Source organism: Botryllus schlosseri, chromosome 8, assembly GCF_051294905.1.
Source record: "Botryllus schlosseri isolate E-star chromosome 8, Bs_hap1, whole genome shotgun sequence".
NCBI lineage: Eukaryota > Metazoa > Chordata > Ascidiacea > Stolidobranchia > Styelidae > Botryllus > Botryllus schlosseri.
The window spans coordinates 1,383,634-1,400,491 of record NC_137243.1 but is presented as its reverse complement, the minus strand read 5'-3'; the positions used below and the strand labels follow the sequence as shown (position 1 = coordinate 1,400,491).

Below are 16,858 nucleotides of genomic sequence, written 5' to 3'. Positions count from 1 at the left end.
ACTACTTTTGAAAAGTGAGTAGTTCTAGTTTTAGTTGCGGATTTAGAAAAGTGACTAGTTCTAGTTGTAACTTTGAAGAGCGAGTAGCTTAACTTTAATTGTAGTTGCGACTTTGAAGAGCGAGCAGTTCCAGTTTATTTTGGGTTGCTGATTTTGAAGAGCGAATAGTTCTAGTTCTAGTTGCGGATTTTGAAAAGTGATTAGTTATAGTTATAGTTTCAACTTTTGAAACATGACTAGTTCTACTTCTAGTTGTAACTTTTAAGAGCGAGTAGTTCTAGTTTAATTTTAGTTGCGGGTTTTGAAAAGTGAGTAGTTCTAGTTCTAGTTGCGAGTTTAGAAAATCCAGTAGTTTGTACAATTATGACTTCCAGAGTTAATCACCAATGAAGTATACTTCTGCTTTTTAAGTATTAAGTGCGTTATGAACCTGTAATACCTGCCAAAGTGTGATGTATAGCTGATTATATTTACGAATTTTGCGTTAGTCGCAGAAATATGTATTGTTATTTCTAGTAGCCCCTTACAATTAACTGCTACAAATATGCGAGACTTCGTCCAAATGTACATTTTTAAACAACTTACTTGTATACTTTTCATAGCATTCATTTTTTACTTCTAATTGAAATACTATTGACATGCCTTGGAAATTGCTATTTTTACATGTTATTGAGTAGCAATTGACTTAATCTCTTGTACGTTCACCTGTTTGGCAACATTGACTGCTCTCACCTCATTTCTGCTGTCCGTTTTCAGGACTTTCACAAAAGGCTCTCGGAAATGTCCTCTTGGGTTGACGAGCAAAACTCCCGCCGCGATGACATCACAAAGATGCTTCGAAAAAGTGCCCCGTCCGATTTGCAAGAGATTAAACGAAACTTGAGAACGCTGGAAGTCATGAAGAGCGACGCGACTCAAGCGATATCAAAGGTAGGCTATTGAAAGCAGCTGTCTCGGACAGACTAATTTAGTTTTTGCGAATTATAAATCTAATCTAATTTGGAAAAAATTGTGTAGCTATCATTCTAATTGTAATATAGCATGTAGAAGCTGAACATTTCCTAGTTGTCCAAGTCTGCTGCTCAACTCCTGAAATATATCCTCTTTTCAGATGACCGCGATGGGCGGTCTCTGCCTCTATTTGACGCCGCCTGGTGGCCCGCAAAACGGAAACGGGGTGCGGGCTCTCTCGACAAAGGTCCAGTGCACCAAAGGGCGTCTCAAAGTTCTTTTGGACGCGGTCCGGTCCGACCTGGCGGACATGGAACACGAAATGAAGGCGGCTAGGAGAAAAATGGTTTGTGCGCAGATTACGACCCGTTTCACTAGATGTAGTCAATGTTATTTGTGATGCTTTGCTACTCAATTAGAAATAACTCTGTATATTTTCTGCTCAATTACAAGTAGCAGTAGCAATGTACGATACATATTAAAACTACTTTGATTAGAAGTAGAAAATGAAAAATATGAAAAGTACTTTTACAGTTCTAAGTTCTTTCGAAAAGTAGATTTTGTTGATGGGTCATATTATCGGAGTTATGTTATTTGGAATTCGCTGTACGTATCTATTAATATGACACTACGATTAGCTGCAATTTTCAAAAACATATTCCGTTGCAGTGATTGAGGGGAGTTTGGCCCAGTTTCCATGACACTTTTAACTACAAAAGTGATGCATACTCATCCTAAAACTACTACTTAGGACTAATGACTCTGGAAATGCGTGAAATCGTAGGGACTATTTGACATTATCGCTTACAAAATTCACGCAGACCTATCCCAAAACTGCCCAAAGTCACAAAAGCATATACTTTTGCGTAAACAACTGTTCAAAAAGTGAAATTAGTCTAAAAATTTCACAAAGCAGTAAAAATTTTCAAAATCTACTTGGGCACTCTGAAGAACTTCATCGCTGTCTGCTTTTGTCTCTTTTCAGAGGAGAGAGAGAAGCTCTGATTCTGACTCGAGCGTTTCTTCCTCGGACTCGATACGATTGAAGATGCTCCAAAGAAAGGTATACGGCAAAAAATTGTAATAGAAAGTAGAATTCGCACTAGTGTTCGTAGCTCCTGTGATTCGTTTTGGTACGAAATTTTCTAATCCAGTTGTAGTATTTACATCGGAGAACGGGGGTATTTGTCGCGAATGGTGTGTTTCACATTTTTCCTTCCCCGAACAGGTCGACGCTTCTCAATTGCACAGGTTAGTTGAGAGATCGCCATGGTGACTGCGATGAATGACTTGCTATGTTTTTTCTGCATGTTCTCTGTGCCTGCGTTATGTTCTGGACAAAACCGAGTGCTCGAGTGATTCAATTATGGATCGAGTACTAGGCTTCGATACGTGTATCCCTCATTATAACATGACGATATGGAAAACTATGATTCTGATTGAGAAATAAACTCTTAGTGGCAGGGAGCATGTAATCTCAGTACTCAAAAATTCTTCGCTTACTATTGGAATACTCGATTCAGATTGGAGCACTCGATCATTGTGTTCAGCCCTATTTCTGTTGCGGCCCGATTTTTTATTTGAAAAAGTCAATTTGCGATCGGTTGTGAATATGTCGGAGGATGCATGATTCCGTCTCTTTCGAACTTCCATTCAGAGGTGGTCAATAAAAAAGCAATACTCTAATCCAGTGGTTCTCAAACTGGGGGGGGGCGTGAAAGCATCTGAACGGGGACGCAAAGCTGCGGTCAACTGTTCCCTGCGATTTACGTACAATTCATATTATTGCTCAGTGTATAGTCCTAATTTCATATTTGAGAATTCTCTCGTCAACAGTCATAACCTTCCATGCCTTCAAACTATTATCCAGGTTGGATTTTGTGATATGACGATAAGGGGGCGTGTCTAAAAGAAGTTTTGAGAACCACAGAAGTAGTCGGTCATGATTTTCGACTGCTTCCGTTTGTACCTGGCAGTTTTCAGTTTTTAGGCAAAACCAAGCCTAGTATACTTCCTTTTTGCTTGTGAAACTTGGCAATCCAATTGCACACATCATTTTATTAAAATTTTCGTCAAATCAAAACGCCACGTGATTGTGCGAGACAATGACAAGCTAGCTGGCTGCCGAAACGACTTGGAGTAGTCTTATTAATCAGAGTACTTGAGTAAAAATTCATGAAGTTACTTCCACTATATACCAACGATGGCTAGTACTTTGACCACCTCTGCTTGCGTTTCCATACTTGCCAAATAACAAATGAAAGGCGCTGCTTGCATGCGGAATGAAACTTTTGACATTGACCTCGATCTTTTCGCTACGAATCTACGCAGGTAACTGCGAGAGTAACCATTAAAACCTGTTGTCGATCGAAAAGTTATCACGCGCGTCACGTGACATAAAACGCGCGCTCCGGTCGTCCGTAATTTCAATCGCGATTCTCGGGTGTTGCTATTCGTTCGTTTTGGTCGCGTGACTTTTGAGAGTAGTAGCGCAGTCTGGAACGTTTGCACTATTATTTAATCGCGTCATCAGTTCGGTCTGTCCATTCGCGATCAGTAGCGCTAGTTGAGCGTAACGCAATGCGAGACTATTCATTGATCGCGTAGTTAATCCGTACGAGGCTACCGAATCTAGCGGAAGGTACTGTAAGCTTTTAGGTTCATACGCCGACAGTATATCGAGAACTTGAAGAGCTTGGAGGTCGAGAACTTCAATATACAAAATATATTAAAATACTATTCAATTGTATCGAGTATTGGAAGGTAATTTCACTGCGTTTCTTGACATATTTGCCTTCGAAATGTGTGGTAGATTGAAATTGATTCAGGTGTGATTGCTCGCACTTGCATCTAGGTAAACCGATAGATCGTTTTAAAACACCAAATCGTTACTGTATAATGAATGGAAATATAGTATCAGTTCAGTATCAGTTTGTTATTAACAATATAATCATTTCAATAGACCACAAGACTGCGCTAGAATGAAAAGATAGCAAGGTGTCGAAACGACTTGGCGTAGTTTTTGAAATCAGACACCCACCTGGCCTATGTGAGGAAAATGACTGACGCATGTGTTGATAGGCGAGGCTGATACGTCAGATCAAGATCCGGTAATCTTGGGGCTGTCTAGGAAGGAGTCGATTTGACGAAGAGATATCGTCAATTCAGATACCCACCATGACCCAGAACATGCGAATGGAATAAGTGGCTTGTACAGTGTACACCGAATGAAAACCAATACAAGATGACATAAAAACGACAAGCGATGAAAATGAAGTGGCGTGTTAAGTAGATGTGGTAATCTCGATTGCAGACGATAGTATATATACTATATAGCGAGTTGACTGCAGACCACTCGATATAGGCACCCGTTACCGTTAGGTTTATTATTAATTAGGTTTATTATTAATTTCGTCGATTCAAATCATCGCAAGAAAGCGATATAGCGAAAAATTAGGTTCGGAAGGAGGTACAGAACTTCAATACACGTTTGACTGATATATTCATATCGAAATCAACCCGAATAGTAATTTATTATTCAATAGGAAGGTGTTGAAACGACTTCAGTCATCTACATGGTAGACTATCACCTGATACCTATCGCGAGTTGACAGCATGAAAACGTTCTCCGTTCGCGCGTTACATACCAATCTATATACGCGGCTGTGCCAATGACGCTTGATTGCTTTCATGCTTGATGTGCATGTAACCTTTCGCAATCTGTAAAGCTGCATTTCCCGCGATTTGACATCAGTTGGCTAACCTATGTATAGACACACAACACGGGACTGTTAATGCCAATTAAAATGATCGTAAATCCGTATCCGACCTAAATCCGGCTGAAATCATCAAATACGTTTTTTTATACCCAAATCAATGCTCATCTCTGCTCTATTTCCCGCCTGTTCTAAACCTATCTCAAACTTTCAGCTCAGGAAAAGCAAACGACACTGACAAGATGACGGGCGATCGCGAAACTATGGCACATTCAGACTTCACAACGGAAACTCATTACGATACGCATTTTTTAGAGCGTTTAAGGCAGACTTCTCGCATCACCACGACCCGCGCAGAGAAACCTTCCCCGATTTTAAGAGGCGGCGTGATATCATCGGGCGAGAAAAAAACTGATTCGTTCTGCTGCAGAGTATTTTATGTCGCCCTGATGTTTTATATCATTTTTGCCGCTGTCGCGTTTTTAATCTGGTTTTTCGGCGCCTATTGTGACGACACAGCCGGTTGCTTGCGTCGGAACAATTACGTGTATTCATTCACGCCCATGCTGACTTACACGAACGGCCCGCCTCCTGTTTGATTGTTTGTGTGTATGTTCGTGTATTAAGCGCGCTTCAAAACTTTACCTTCAACGCGCTGGTACTTCTACTGTAACTCTAGTTATCTGATGATTTTACTATTTCCTATACTCCCTGTCTTTGATTCAAATTTGTCGCGTGGATAACCAAACTTGAGACACACTGTGACGTCATTATGAGACGGAAATTTGCAGTGGGACGTGATGAAATGTCAACGGTTTAATAATGTATTTTTCGTTATCTCGTATCTACAATCAAGATCAAGCTGTTTTTGATGATTGTTTAGCGTAGACATCCGATGAAATTATATATTGTTACGTAATAAATAAATGCATCAATCACGCAACTGAGTTTTTGTTGCAAAGGCGCCGATTTGGAAGATGAGCTGTAAGTAATTTTATTCTCAACTAGTTCTGCAATCTGCATACTTGAATAGATAGGCTTCACACCAGCAAACAAGGGAAAATATTCATGGCAAAATTGCATTGTATATGCCAGGAGACGGAGATGGGCCGTGTGAGGCCTTTATTGTCAGTCGCCACCCGCTACTTACTCTTGTGGCATTGTTTTCAGTCTACTACCACTTCTACTAGAAGGTTTGTTAGGCGAAACTACTTCGTTCACACTTTTGGATATTATAATGTAGTTTCGGTACACGCTTGCATTCACGTGCAGGAGTGAAATTTATAGCCCGTCTCTGTTGGATTCTAAAAAGTAGTTGGGTTACGTTTGCAGTGAATTTGACAGAAAAAAGTAAGCGGTGAATTTGACAGAAAAAAGTAAGCAATATATAACCCTTCTATCACGGTAACTGAATGTATTTTCGACAAAGGCACCACAATTTGTAGTGTCATTAATAATTTTACGTTATTCACAAAGAAGACTTGCGATTTGGTAATTATCCGCCTGCCGTGCCGCAACCAAATCTACCTTTTGAAACTACTTACTTGGCAACTTCGCAAACCTTTTCTACCCCACCTGAAGTAAACTTGACCAGGAATCGTTACCTGCTGTATTTGCATTCTAGTAGATACTCATTATAATATTGACATTCTCATTAAATCAAAGCACCACAAAATTGCGATAAAAGAAAACATAGGCGTGTGCCAAAACGACGAGTAGTCTTTTAAATATACCCCCACCTAGAGCATGTAAATACGACGCATGCACGTATTCAAGAAAGGATAACATAAAAAGAAGCGACGGAAATGAGTGCTGCATATTAACTGCATTACTGGAGTAATACTTCTTCAAGACAGGTCACATCAATAACATAGCCATTGACCACCAGCGTCTATTGCGAACCCCAAATTTTAGCCGAGACTCCGAAGCAAACATCTAATACATTAAATTAGAATACTGGTGCACAAAACGAACTAAGCATCAATAACGATGGTAAAAGAACATAACCATTACATGATTTTCACGCAAAACAAAGAGACGATAATAAATATTTACTTCGAATCAGTACGACTTATGCTATAAGAGTGGGCTGCGTGTCTCAACCTACCGCGAGGGTTCCGACTGCACGTAGGTCCGTTAATATAGATGCAAAGTGATATAATGCACAGCATTAAAAGGGGAGCCGCTGATGCAAAGGACAGGGCACAACGTTTGTGGTTTCCACTTTTTTGTGAGTCACTGCTTCGAGTTACGGGGACCGATGCATAGTTTGATGTGTAGAGTGCTACTTCAAACGCGTGTGTCATTTAGAAATCATATTGTGCGCTGTTAGAGAGCGGAGGTTCATACGGTGTTTCGTAATGAGGCTCTGGTGGCGGTTGCATTTCCGTGACTTCTGAGTTTGGTGGTTGCTGGCTCTCTGGTGGCGGTGTATCGGGTCTGGAAAATATAAACCACGATTTACTGGCTGCGGTGCAGAGATGATCATGGGTTGGGACTCGAAAAAAATACGGATCTGAAGACTTTTGAATACTAGCCAGCCTTCAAGTTGACCGAACCCCCACGTAAATATATCGATCTCACTTTTTCGTCACACATGCCACCTCATTTTGTCGCTTTTCCTTTTGTATTGACTTCTTTTACTTTTCATTCAGTGTAAATGCCTCTTTTTTACATCCCCTAGGGCTAGGCCAGGTGGGCATCTGATTTCAAAGACTGCTCCAAGTCATTTCGACACCTTCCTGTTTTTCATTGTATCGCAGTCTTGTGATGTTTTGAATTGATGAAATTGCTAATACACTAATACTGAATTTGGCTGGATTTGGATCAGATATGGATTAAGGTCAAGCTTTATTGGGTTTGGACTTGTATATAAAATCTCTGATACTTTAGAACAAATTTCAGCAACTACGGGATTTGGACTTGCATTTAGACATGGGACAAAATTCTGGATATGCAGTTCAAGTTGGATGTGAATAGATTATTAATAATCACTCAGAAATTCCGAACTTCTGCAGGATGCCTGTACCTCCGATAAAGCAGATATAGGAATAGTGCGATCATGGCAATGAAGATAAATCCAAACCCTGCTCCCATCGCAATCACTATGGTCTGCCACTCCAGCGTTGTTGACGGTGGTTGAGCTGCAAAATAAATCCCTGTCTCACGAAGATTGCAAGTCGCAACCAAAAATGCTCGGCTCAACTCGGCTCTCATATCGTCTAGAACTAGAGTCGACTTCACACTTTGAATGTCATCGTCAGAGGTCAAAATATCTACCATTCCGGCGACGTCACAACTTGGTATTTGGGAGCACCGTAATCAGCTGCGAGTGCGAGACTGAGAACGTGTTGATCTATTTCTATTTAATTATAGCTTAGTAGCCATTATAGCTTATTTCATGTGACAGCATTGCAACGGAAAAAGCTGTCCAAATAAATGCTGTCAAGTTTTGAATATCCAGGGCCGTAACAGCACTTCGTCAGGCCCTAAAAACTTTGGTCTTGGGCCTCCCATAGGGTTATAGACCGAACTTCTGGGGGGCAAAGCCCCCCAGACCCCCCTCCGGCGATACACTTTTACGGCTATTCATCATATTCATTGGGAGTTTGTTCAGAGAATCAGCTTTTGTCGCCTAAGCGCTCGAAGCGCGGGAAATTTCTAAAATTCATGATTTCATCGGTCAGTATGATCGGGAATTGCATATATTGTTATCACTTTTCATCTTCTCTCTACTCACGTAATCAGATTTGCCGGTAGAGCTGAGTGAGGTGTGTTTGAGAAGGTAGGACCACTCAATAATAATTAAAGATCTTCGGGCGTATACCCGTTGGCAGGAACGAAACAACACCTCGTCCGGCCCAAAAAAACGTGGTCTTGGGCTCCCATAGGGTGATAAAACGACCCCCCATCACGTTGTTTGCGTTTGTCACGAAATTATCTGTACTGTATTGTGAGCTAGCGCGAGGCGCGAAAATTTTCGATAGTTTATGACAAAATCGGTCAATCAGATCGGCGATTGCATATATACTATGCTATCAATTCATTGTCCTCTCTACTCACGTAATTTGATTTACGGGTAGAGCTGAGTGAAGTGTCTTGCAAACGGGAGGGCCCGTAAATAATGATTAAACATCTTCGGGCGGGCGGACCCGTTAATATGACTTCGTTACATGATGTTATTTCGTGACTTCCAGTCTGCTATATCAAAAAATATAGAATCGTCCAAACGTAGGCTTCTAAACTAAGAGACGCACACGATTTCAAATTGGTATTTCTTCACTCGCATAAAATTTTCCCAGCGGGATGGTATTTGTCTTGTGAGGTTCAGATTGCAAAGACAGGAACATTCGGCGCCAGTCATTTAGGCGCCTATGGACAATTAAACCTATATGTATTTTGTATATATAACGAAGTCTTCGGTCTGCAAAAGGGCATAGACCTTTTCGGCCAAGCTTTTTTAGCTGCCGATCGTTCTGGCACACTTCTTGGAGTCGCATGTTATATGGCCTAAAACTTGATTGTATGTCTTGGTAGGTCGTGGCGCGGTGATGGCCCAATGCCCAATAATAAATATAAATGACTACTTGAATTTTTGAAAAAATAGCATAAATTTTCAAAAAATACTCTATGATTTATGCTAATTCACGAAATAATTTCGGGCCCCCTTCGAGCTCACCCCCCCCCCCCAATTGGGGGGTTTGGGGTGCGGCAGTTACGGTGCTGGTCATATCTTATGATTATCGGCTGAATAAATCGATGTTATCGGTGTCGGTTAAAAGTTCGATGACGGTCAGGCTCTAGTTATAAGAAACTTGGTCAAAACTACTGGTGTCGGATTTCGGCACTCTTTCTTTCCTTCAAAGAAAATAGGATTTTGAGAACGCCGTACGACTTTAAAACTATTGGAGAAATGGCTCACTGAATCACGCACAACCAAATGACCAGCCCGGGGAATGTAGGCCTACCTTCGCTTTCAGTTGCAGTCGAAATATTGTGCGTGTGAGGATGATGAGATCCTGTGGAGGCTGTTGTATCGTCGTCTGAACAAAGAGAGATTCCATGTCTTTCTTATACCTTCTGAATATATTGGGGTTGTGGGCGAAGGTGATAGTTATCGATCTGCTAAAAAATAGAACCAATCGTGTAGGTCGTAGGGTGCTTTGTTCCCTTAGTTTCAACGAAAATATAATTTTGCGAACCAGTGTGGTAATTACTTGATTCTAGTTGCAATTTTTCGGGAACTCGACTTGACTGGAGTCATTTTCGTAAATATGGAAAATATTTCGACTCAACTTGGGTCCCTATGTGTATTGACTCGACTTATACCCGAGTTATTGCGCATGACTCGAGACAAATCTGGCTGGAAACTACTGTGCGTTATGCCCTGGAACTTGTTAAGAAGTAGTCTAAAATCATAGCTACATAAGGAAGTAGTGCAAGTAGACAGAACCTACTTCAGTACTTCGACAAAGTAGTATACTTCATCTTCTGACTATTATCCATAATGGTGACAAGTAGTACAAACGCGAGTATACATGCAGAGTTGTAAAAATTGAACAAGACTTAAACTCGAGACTGAACAAAAATAAACATTATAACCTGGACTCGTATCCAAGTCACAACAATGAGATTAGAACTTGACCTTTGACCCATCCTGACTTGGACTCGGACGTGGCTATGTGTTGATTTGAAAGTGACTCGACTTGACTCGAGAGTCAAAACTATATAACTAAGATTGACTTGTGACTCGGAACATTGAGACTTGGTTACAACGCTGTTGAGAACGAGGTATCATTTCAGCTGTTCGAGAAATGACTCGCTGAACCATACCACGCAACCAAATACGCAGTCGACCGGGGAAATTTAGGCCTATAATATACCTTCGCTTTGAGATGAAGTCGGATTTTCGTGGATATGCATTTGATGATATCTTTCGGTCGTTGCTGTAACGTCTAAACAGAGACTGATTTTACGATACGTTGCTTTCTGTTGGTCACCCTAACTCTCATAACATTACAGACTTTTGTAGCGAAAATGTCTAGCAAAATATTTGGCTGGATTGACTCAAGTCATGGCTCGACTCGTGTCACCATTTTTTGGTGAGTTGACATGACTGCGGTCATTTTTTTAAATACAGATAATGATTCGACTCGACTTGAGACAGTTTGTGTATTGACTCGACTTGTATACTCGAGTGATTACGCGTGACTCTACCAAGTCACATGACTCTATGTCTAAGATTACCGTATGTCCTCCCTTTTCAGGAAATCGACAATGTCCTCCGAGGACGCCTAAATGTCTTCGTATTTCATCTATTAGTACTAGTACTTGGTAAGAGGAGATGGGGAGAATAGGTAAATTATGAGTGCGAGGCATTTGATATCACCCAATCGGAGTCGTAAAAGGAGGGTTGAATATGCCTTGAAGTCGAAACTGAACAGTAAACACTATGACTTGGACCCTCCGCCCCCGACTTGGACTCGGACTTGACTCGATGGTGAATTGAAAATGAGTGAAAAGTATAAAAGTAGGATTGACTTGTTACTCGGAACCTTGTGACTGTGCTACTTACAACTCTGTTGAGAACGAAGTATCACTTCAAATTCACTGAATCACGCACAACCAAATGAGCAGTCAACTGGGAAATTTACGCCTAGAGAATATACCTCCGCTATGAGATGGAGTCGACGGTTTGCGCGCGGGCCACTGATGAGGTGGTTCGGTCGTTATAGTCGAAATACTGTGCGTATAAGGATGAGGAGATGTTGCGGTTGGTGTTGGAACGTCTAAAGAGAGAGGAAGTTTACGCTGCGTTGCTGTCTGCTGGTCATCTAATCCCAATCCTGTGATAACATTAACGGACTATTGTACTCGCAAATGTCGAAGACAGCCGTTTTAAGTGTGTATGTGTGACCTACGGTACAGTAGCTCAGTCGCTCAGACAACAGGACATGGTATTAGGTTAACGCCCATGTGTCTGGTATCAAGGATATAATGTTATCCTAGTTTATTTGGACTGGCCAAAATGAAGAAGGCCTACCTGAGTGGTTCGATTTTGAGTCGAGTGTTAGGCGTCGAGTCGATTACCCTTCATGATGACGTCACAATAGTGTGAATGATGCGGATATATGTGAGAACAAAGACTATAAAGCCAGTTCTACGTCACATTGAAGATTATTTGGTATTTTCATTCAAAGTATGCGTTTCTTCCTTTCATGTTCCAGATATCCCAAGGTGGGTTTACGATTGAAAGACTAATCCAAGTCGTTTCAACTCCCAACAATTTTTTTCATTTTATCTCGATCTTATGGTAATTTGAACTTATGAGAACAATATTAATATATTCGTATTGAGATGGATATTATTCAATTCTATACTGAAGTTCTGTGACGTCAAGAGTTTCTTCAAATATTAATAAACGAATAAATGAATGAATGAAGATAATAGCCTACATAAATAAAATTTGCAATTGGAATCATTTTATATGTCGTTGCAAATTCGCAATGTATAGCGCAACCACACTGATGCACTCACCTGTGCTGTTTGCTTCGCTCGGGCATTTCGTGACCTTGATCGTCATATTGAACCCAGTAACGTTCTGCTTATCTGAGGTTCTACCGTCTGATCTATAAGTCACACGAAGGGTGTCGTTGTAATACGTATTCGATTGGCATTTAGGGTTGATCTGTGGGTCGCCGCATGAGGGTTGTTGGAAAGCGAAACAAAGCATCTCCGGATCTGTTGGCCACAAGCAATCGATATCTTCTGCAATACAAAATGGCAGACCGTGAATACGTTGACTGCCCTTATAGTGCAGGCTTCGACAAGTAAATAATTCTCACTAAGTTGCGTCATATGACTCCAGACGCGGACGGCAAAGACAGGCATTTTATTTTAACTTCGAAGAATATCGTCTATCAGTACCGGTAATTGAAAAAACAGGACCAGAAACTGCTAAGAGCGAGGGAAATGACTATATTATGAATGAGAGGCATTCGATATCACCCAAGCAAAGTTGTAAAATGGGGGTTGAACATGGATTCTCCTCGAAACTGAACAGCTAGAACAAGGACTCGATTCTCATCAATGTGAAACGGACTGAACCCTCTGCTCACCGACTTAGACTCAGACTTGACTCGGCGAGGAATTGAAAATGACTCAAATTGATTCGAGTCAAAACTATGAAAGAGAGATTGAGTTGCGACTCGGAACCTTATGACTTGGTTACAACTCTAGTATGAACTGAACTTTGTTTTTGTATTTCTTTCTCATTCGGAAGTTCATTGAATTTCCAAGTTTTTGCGAATCCAGTAATTCTAATTCTAATCTAATTTAGTAAAGCGGAAAATGTTCTAGCGGTCCAACTACGAAGTGGAGAATATAGGAAATAACTAATGGAATAATTCATGTCATTTCACCGGATGCGGTCTGTAACGAAGTCTTGCAATTTTTCCGGAATACTTCAAGTGCGATTTGATACAACTAGTACTTATCATACTCGGGTGATTCTCTTTTTATCGTAGGCTACTTCGACTTTTACTTGACAGATTCCGGTGTGTTTACGCAAAACTAGTTCTAGAACACAAACTTCGAAATCGCTACTTCTATAGTTCTAGCTCGTGACCAACCTGACCTACCTCCATTAACCGCGATGACGTATGACCCGGAACAATAATTCCTTCCATACGGATCTTGAAAGTCAAGGACTTTTTCTACAAAAGAGATCTCGTAACTGTATCCTGTTCCGCTTATCGTCCATTCGCAGTCCGCCGTCTTGTTATATTCGTTTGGATAATGAGGTGATGTGATGTGTAACACTTCTGGTGTTGATGCATTCGGGCTGAGATCAAGCGGGGACCCTTCGCATTGCCCAGAAACCACAGAGAATATGTCTGAAACAGTGATTACAACATCAGACTGCGTCAAATGTGTAGCATTTGTACGCGGCGTACCGCCAATCCACCCGACTTGCTACCATCTTTTCGTGGTAATAGCATGAAAGTTCTGATGGTCTTTGGTCTGACCATGACTCGAGGCAGCGACTTACACTTGAACTATAGTTAAATGTGTACACTGTTTGAGATGATGTCAGATGAAATCCGATAATGTAAATGCAAATCCGCCTTATTGCAGTTTCAAGAATATATACCCCTGCTCCACATGCCCATCAACCAACCAGCCCTGAGAAATAACGAGTCTGCTGCGCGCATCACAAGTCTTAACGATTGCCTTCTGCTGCTATCAACGGTATTGGGAAAATACAGCGTTATAATATCGGAATCCATACTCACTTTTCATGACAAATATAATCTCAAGTAGCATACTTTTCACTTTGAACTTCATTAGAGAGACTTTCAATTTATGAATGTTTATCGATAGCTTGTCCCTTTACCAGCCAGCCATTTACTAACGCTCCATTCCGTCTGGTATTCTTATAAATGAATCTGGTTTCTATATTCATATATAACTTCTGTACTTTCCATATTTTGATTGGTTATTTCAAAGCGACCGGCCTCTCTCGTGCAGCCTTGAATGAAAGTGGGTTTGGCAAAATATGTCACTATGGTTAATTAGACATGGCCCGAAAGTATCAACTATAATTGGAGTCTGCTGATCTATAGAGCTATGTTCACTCTTAATATAGAACAGTTTCGTCGAACACAAAGACACAAAGCATCTTTGCAGCGTGTGGTTCTGGGTGTTTGCATTCAATCGGGGATATCCCGGGTATTTAATTAACCGAGTAATGATACAGACTATTTGGTATTTATGGTCGCTCTCGCCTACCTACGAAATCTAAACACCCCGATTATGGTACGCTGCGAGCCTCTGACAAAGCCGCTGCACTTTTGCTACAGTGCTACATTAGGAGAATATCCACCTGTATCTTCCTCGATCTCGTTGTCACTCAACATTACACGCAATAGGATAATTTTAGTGCCGAAATTATTTCACAATATTTAGGCACCAATCTATTCCTTTGCTATTTACAGCTGAGAGGGGGCCCAGCCAAAAGATTTCGTGAGAATAGCTTCGCTGTAGTCTCGCTGGATCCAGTAAATATGGATTATTTTGTATTAGTACTGTGCTTTCACACTTGAATATTTTCGAAAACATCCAGGATATATTGGCGAACCTCCGAGTCATATTTGTCATTTATCAAGTGTATCTATGATCTTCATCAGTTGATTAATAAATTTAAGCTTTTAAAACACCGCAAGATTCGATAGTTTCGACTACACGCATTGACGACTCTGGTGTTTTCCCGTATTGAAGCTATACCTAATGTATTTGTAGGTCTCTGCTCCGATCTCGCTTAATGAATAGAATATATTCGGCTATTCGCCACAATATCACGCAACTGGCGATATATAGGCCTAACATTCCCTCTGTTTTCAGTTTGGACGAAATCCGTATACGTCATGTATAATAAAGAGCTATAGTATAAGCATCTTTTTCGGTGAATGATTGTGAATAGAATAGATCAGCAGTGTCATCTTTGTCCGGAACGACTTCACTATATTCGCAATAACTAATGCAGCTAGATGACATAATTGCAATGACTAAATCAGCGGTATTAACCGGTGTTCCACGGAACACCATGGGTTCCGCGTGCCATTCGTTCCGGAAGACAGACAAAACTCATACCTATGATTTTTGATAATACACCCGCCTTGGTCATCGGGGGTTGCAGACATTTAAATCCGATCAGTACTCGAATTGTGACTGCTGTGATGGTACGTCGTGTGCAACGGCGTACGCAGAGGCGGTTGGTGTAAGAAAACAGAACCCAGTCTTTCTGAAATGCCAATTTTATCTGCAATATTTATAAGTTGATTTGAAACTAAGCAATTGGTATCAGTGTATCACGCTTCCGTTTCGACCGACCGACACGATGACACTCTACAACAGTGTTCCCAAACTTTTTTGAGCTACCGCCCTCTTGAAGAAAGACTGATGTACCAGCGCCCCCTACCGTTCGACCCCTTTCACCACGCCTATATAAGACGACTGTAGGTCTTCCTTTATTACAGCTAATAGCGAGACGGCTGAATATGCGCTTTAAGCCAAAAAGTGTGTATTTCTAACCGTGTACCACCAATGCCACTGGTGTACAGGCTGTGGAGTGTGGATATACGCCATGCGGGGTGTACGATAAGTATCGTATGCCCCGCACCATGACATATGAAGCCTGAATCTACCTCAGTCTTATGTCGCGGTGTAAATCATCATCATCATCATCATTGGTTTATTAGCAATTTTATCAGTTCAATACATCACAAAAATGCGATACAATGAAAAGACAGGAAGATGTCGAAGCGACAAGGAGTAGTCTATGGAATCTGACACCCACCTTGGCCTAGGCGATGTAAAGAGGAGGCATGCACACTGAATGGAAGTAAAGAAGATAGTATAGAAAAAGAATGCGACAAGAAATAGGGCGGCATGTCATGGGAAGCGAGATCGATAGGTCAGTCGTGGTCCGGTAATCTTGAGGATGGACTGTATTTATTTAGTAGTAATTGCTTGTATTTCGGCTTGAATGTGGACATGCTCGTCGACTGTCGGATGGCCGGTGGGATACTGTTCCACACATCAGGTCCGGCATATTTGATGGAGCGATGATCTTTTCGGTCGATCATATGATATTTGGACGACGTGGACGCGCGTGTGTTGTACTTGTGCGCTTTTGATTCAGAGGTAAAGAAGTCATTGAAATATTCGGGGCAACGACCGCAGTGAAACTGATACATAAACTTGGCGATTTCTAGTTTCCGCATATCTTCTATGTTTAGGACGCCGAATCTCTTCAGCAGAGACTTATTGGATGGGCAGCCAGGCCCCTTTGGGGCCCTAGCTATGATTCGGAGTACTTCATGCTGTAGTTTCTGCAGTGGCTTGAGTGCAGTTTTACTGGCAGCCCCCCAACAGAGGATGCCATAATGTAACTTCGATTGGATTAAGGATTTAAAGAGTATCAGAAGAACCCATGCTGGCATGAAGCGCCCAAGGCTGTAGAACAGGCCGCACTTCGGTGATAATTTAGTTTCTAGGGACTGAACATGACTCTTCCAGGACATGTTCGAGTCCAGTAAAACTCCGAGATATTTGGCATTATCTGTGTTGGAAACGGGCTGACCAGCGATATTAACCGTTAGGTTATTTTTTGAATGTACTGTCAGCAATTG

General features: G+C 41.3%; 2 protein-coding genes across 15 annotated transcripts in view; one reads left to right on the top strand and one right to left on the bottom strand.

Moving 5' to 3' along the window:
• The window catches only part of LOC145444388 (nesprin-1-like), a 108,030-nt gene extending 102,420 nt beyond the window's left edge, over positions 1 to 5,610 (top strand). For 10 of the 12 annotated variants that reach the window (XM_080322354.1, XM_080322355.1, XM_080322360.1 and 7 more), the window contains 5 exons: positions 757 to 930; positions 1,112 to 1,297; positions 1,937 to 2,014; positions 2,180 to 2,202; positions 4,882 to 5,610. In XM_080322354.1, coding sequence (XP_080178480.1) covers positions 757 to 930; positions 1,112 to 1,297; positions 1,937 to 2,014; positions 2,180 to 2,202; positions 4,882 to 5,266 — 846 coding nt within the window. In that variant the 3' untranslated portion in view covers positions 5,267 to 5,610. Of the gene's footprint in view, positions 1 to 756; positions 931 to 1,111; positions 1,298 to 1,936; positions 2,015 to 2,111; positions 2,203 to 4,881 lie in introns of all 12 variants that reach the window. The other 2 variants (XM_080322365.1, XM_080322366.1) reach the window with 2 other exon arrangements.
• Positions 5,611 to 6,749: 1,139 nt separating this feature from the next.
• LOC145445554 (uncharacterized) lies at positions 6,750 to 15,600 on the bottom strand. Of its 3 annotated transcripts, none has more exons than XM_080323743.1 (8): positions 15,318 to 15,600; positions 13,307 to 13,561; positions 12,204 to 12,434; positions 11,336 to 11,455; positions 10,550 to 10,621; positions 9,635 to 9,709; positions 7,696 to 7,810; positions 6,750 to 7,106 (listed from the first exon to the last, which is right to left on the bottom strand). In XM_080323743.1, exons 1-8 carry the CDS (start codon positions 15,349 to 15,351, stop codon positions 6,974 to 6,976), a joined length of 1,035 nt encoding a protein of 344 aa, XP_080179869.1. In that variant the 5' UTR covers positions 15,352 to 15,600; the 3' UTR covers positions 6,750 to 6,973. The 3 variants fall into 3 exon arrangements, with proteins under 3 accessions (XP_080179869.1, XP_080179867.1, XP_080179870.1); XM_080323741.1 differs by lacking the exon at positions 15,318 to 15,600 and adding an exon at positions 13,961 to 14,224; XM_080323744.1 differs by lacking the exons at positions 9,635 to 9,709; positions 15,318 to 15,600 and adding an exon at positions 13,961 to 14,223.
• Between the last annotated feature and the right edge of the window lie 1,258 nt (positions 15,601 to 16,858).

What these genes read in the sequence shown, in the direction of transcription:
- LOC145445554 (XM_080323741.1), bottom strand. Translation starts at nt 14,012, where the DNA reads ATGAAGTTCAAAGTGAAAAGTATGCTACTTGAGATTATATTTGTCATG. An exon ending in GACTCCATCTCATAGCGGAG is followed by an intron (nt 10,622 to 11,335) that starts GTATATTCTCTA and finishes GTCTCTGTTTAG; the next exon opens with ACGTTACAGCAACGACCGAA. An exon ending in GACTGCAACTGAAAGCGAAG is followed by an intron (nt 7,811 to 9,634) that starts GTAGGCCTACAT and finishes TTTATTTTGCAG; the next exon opens with CTCAACCACCGTCAACAACG.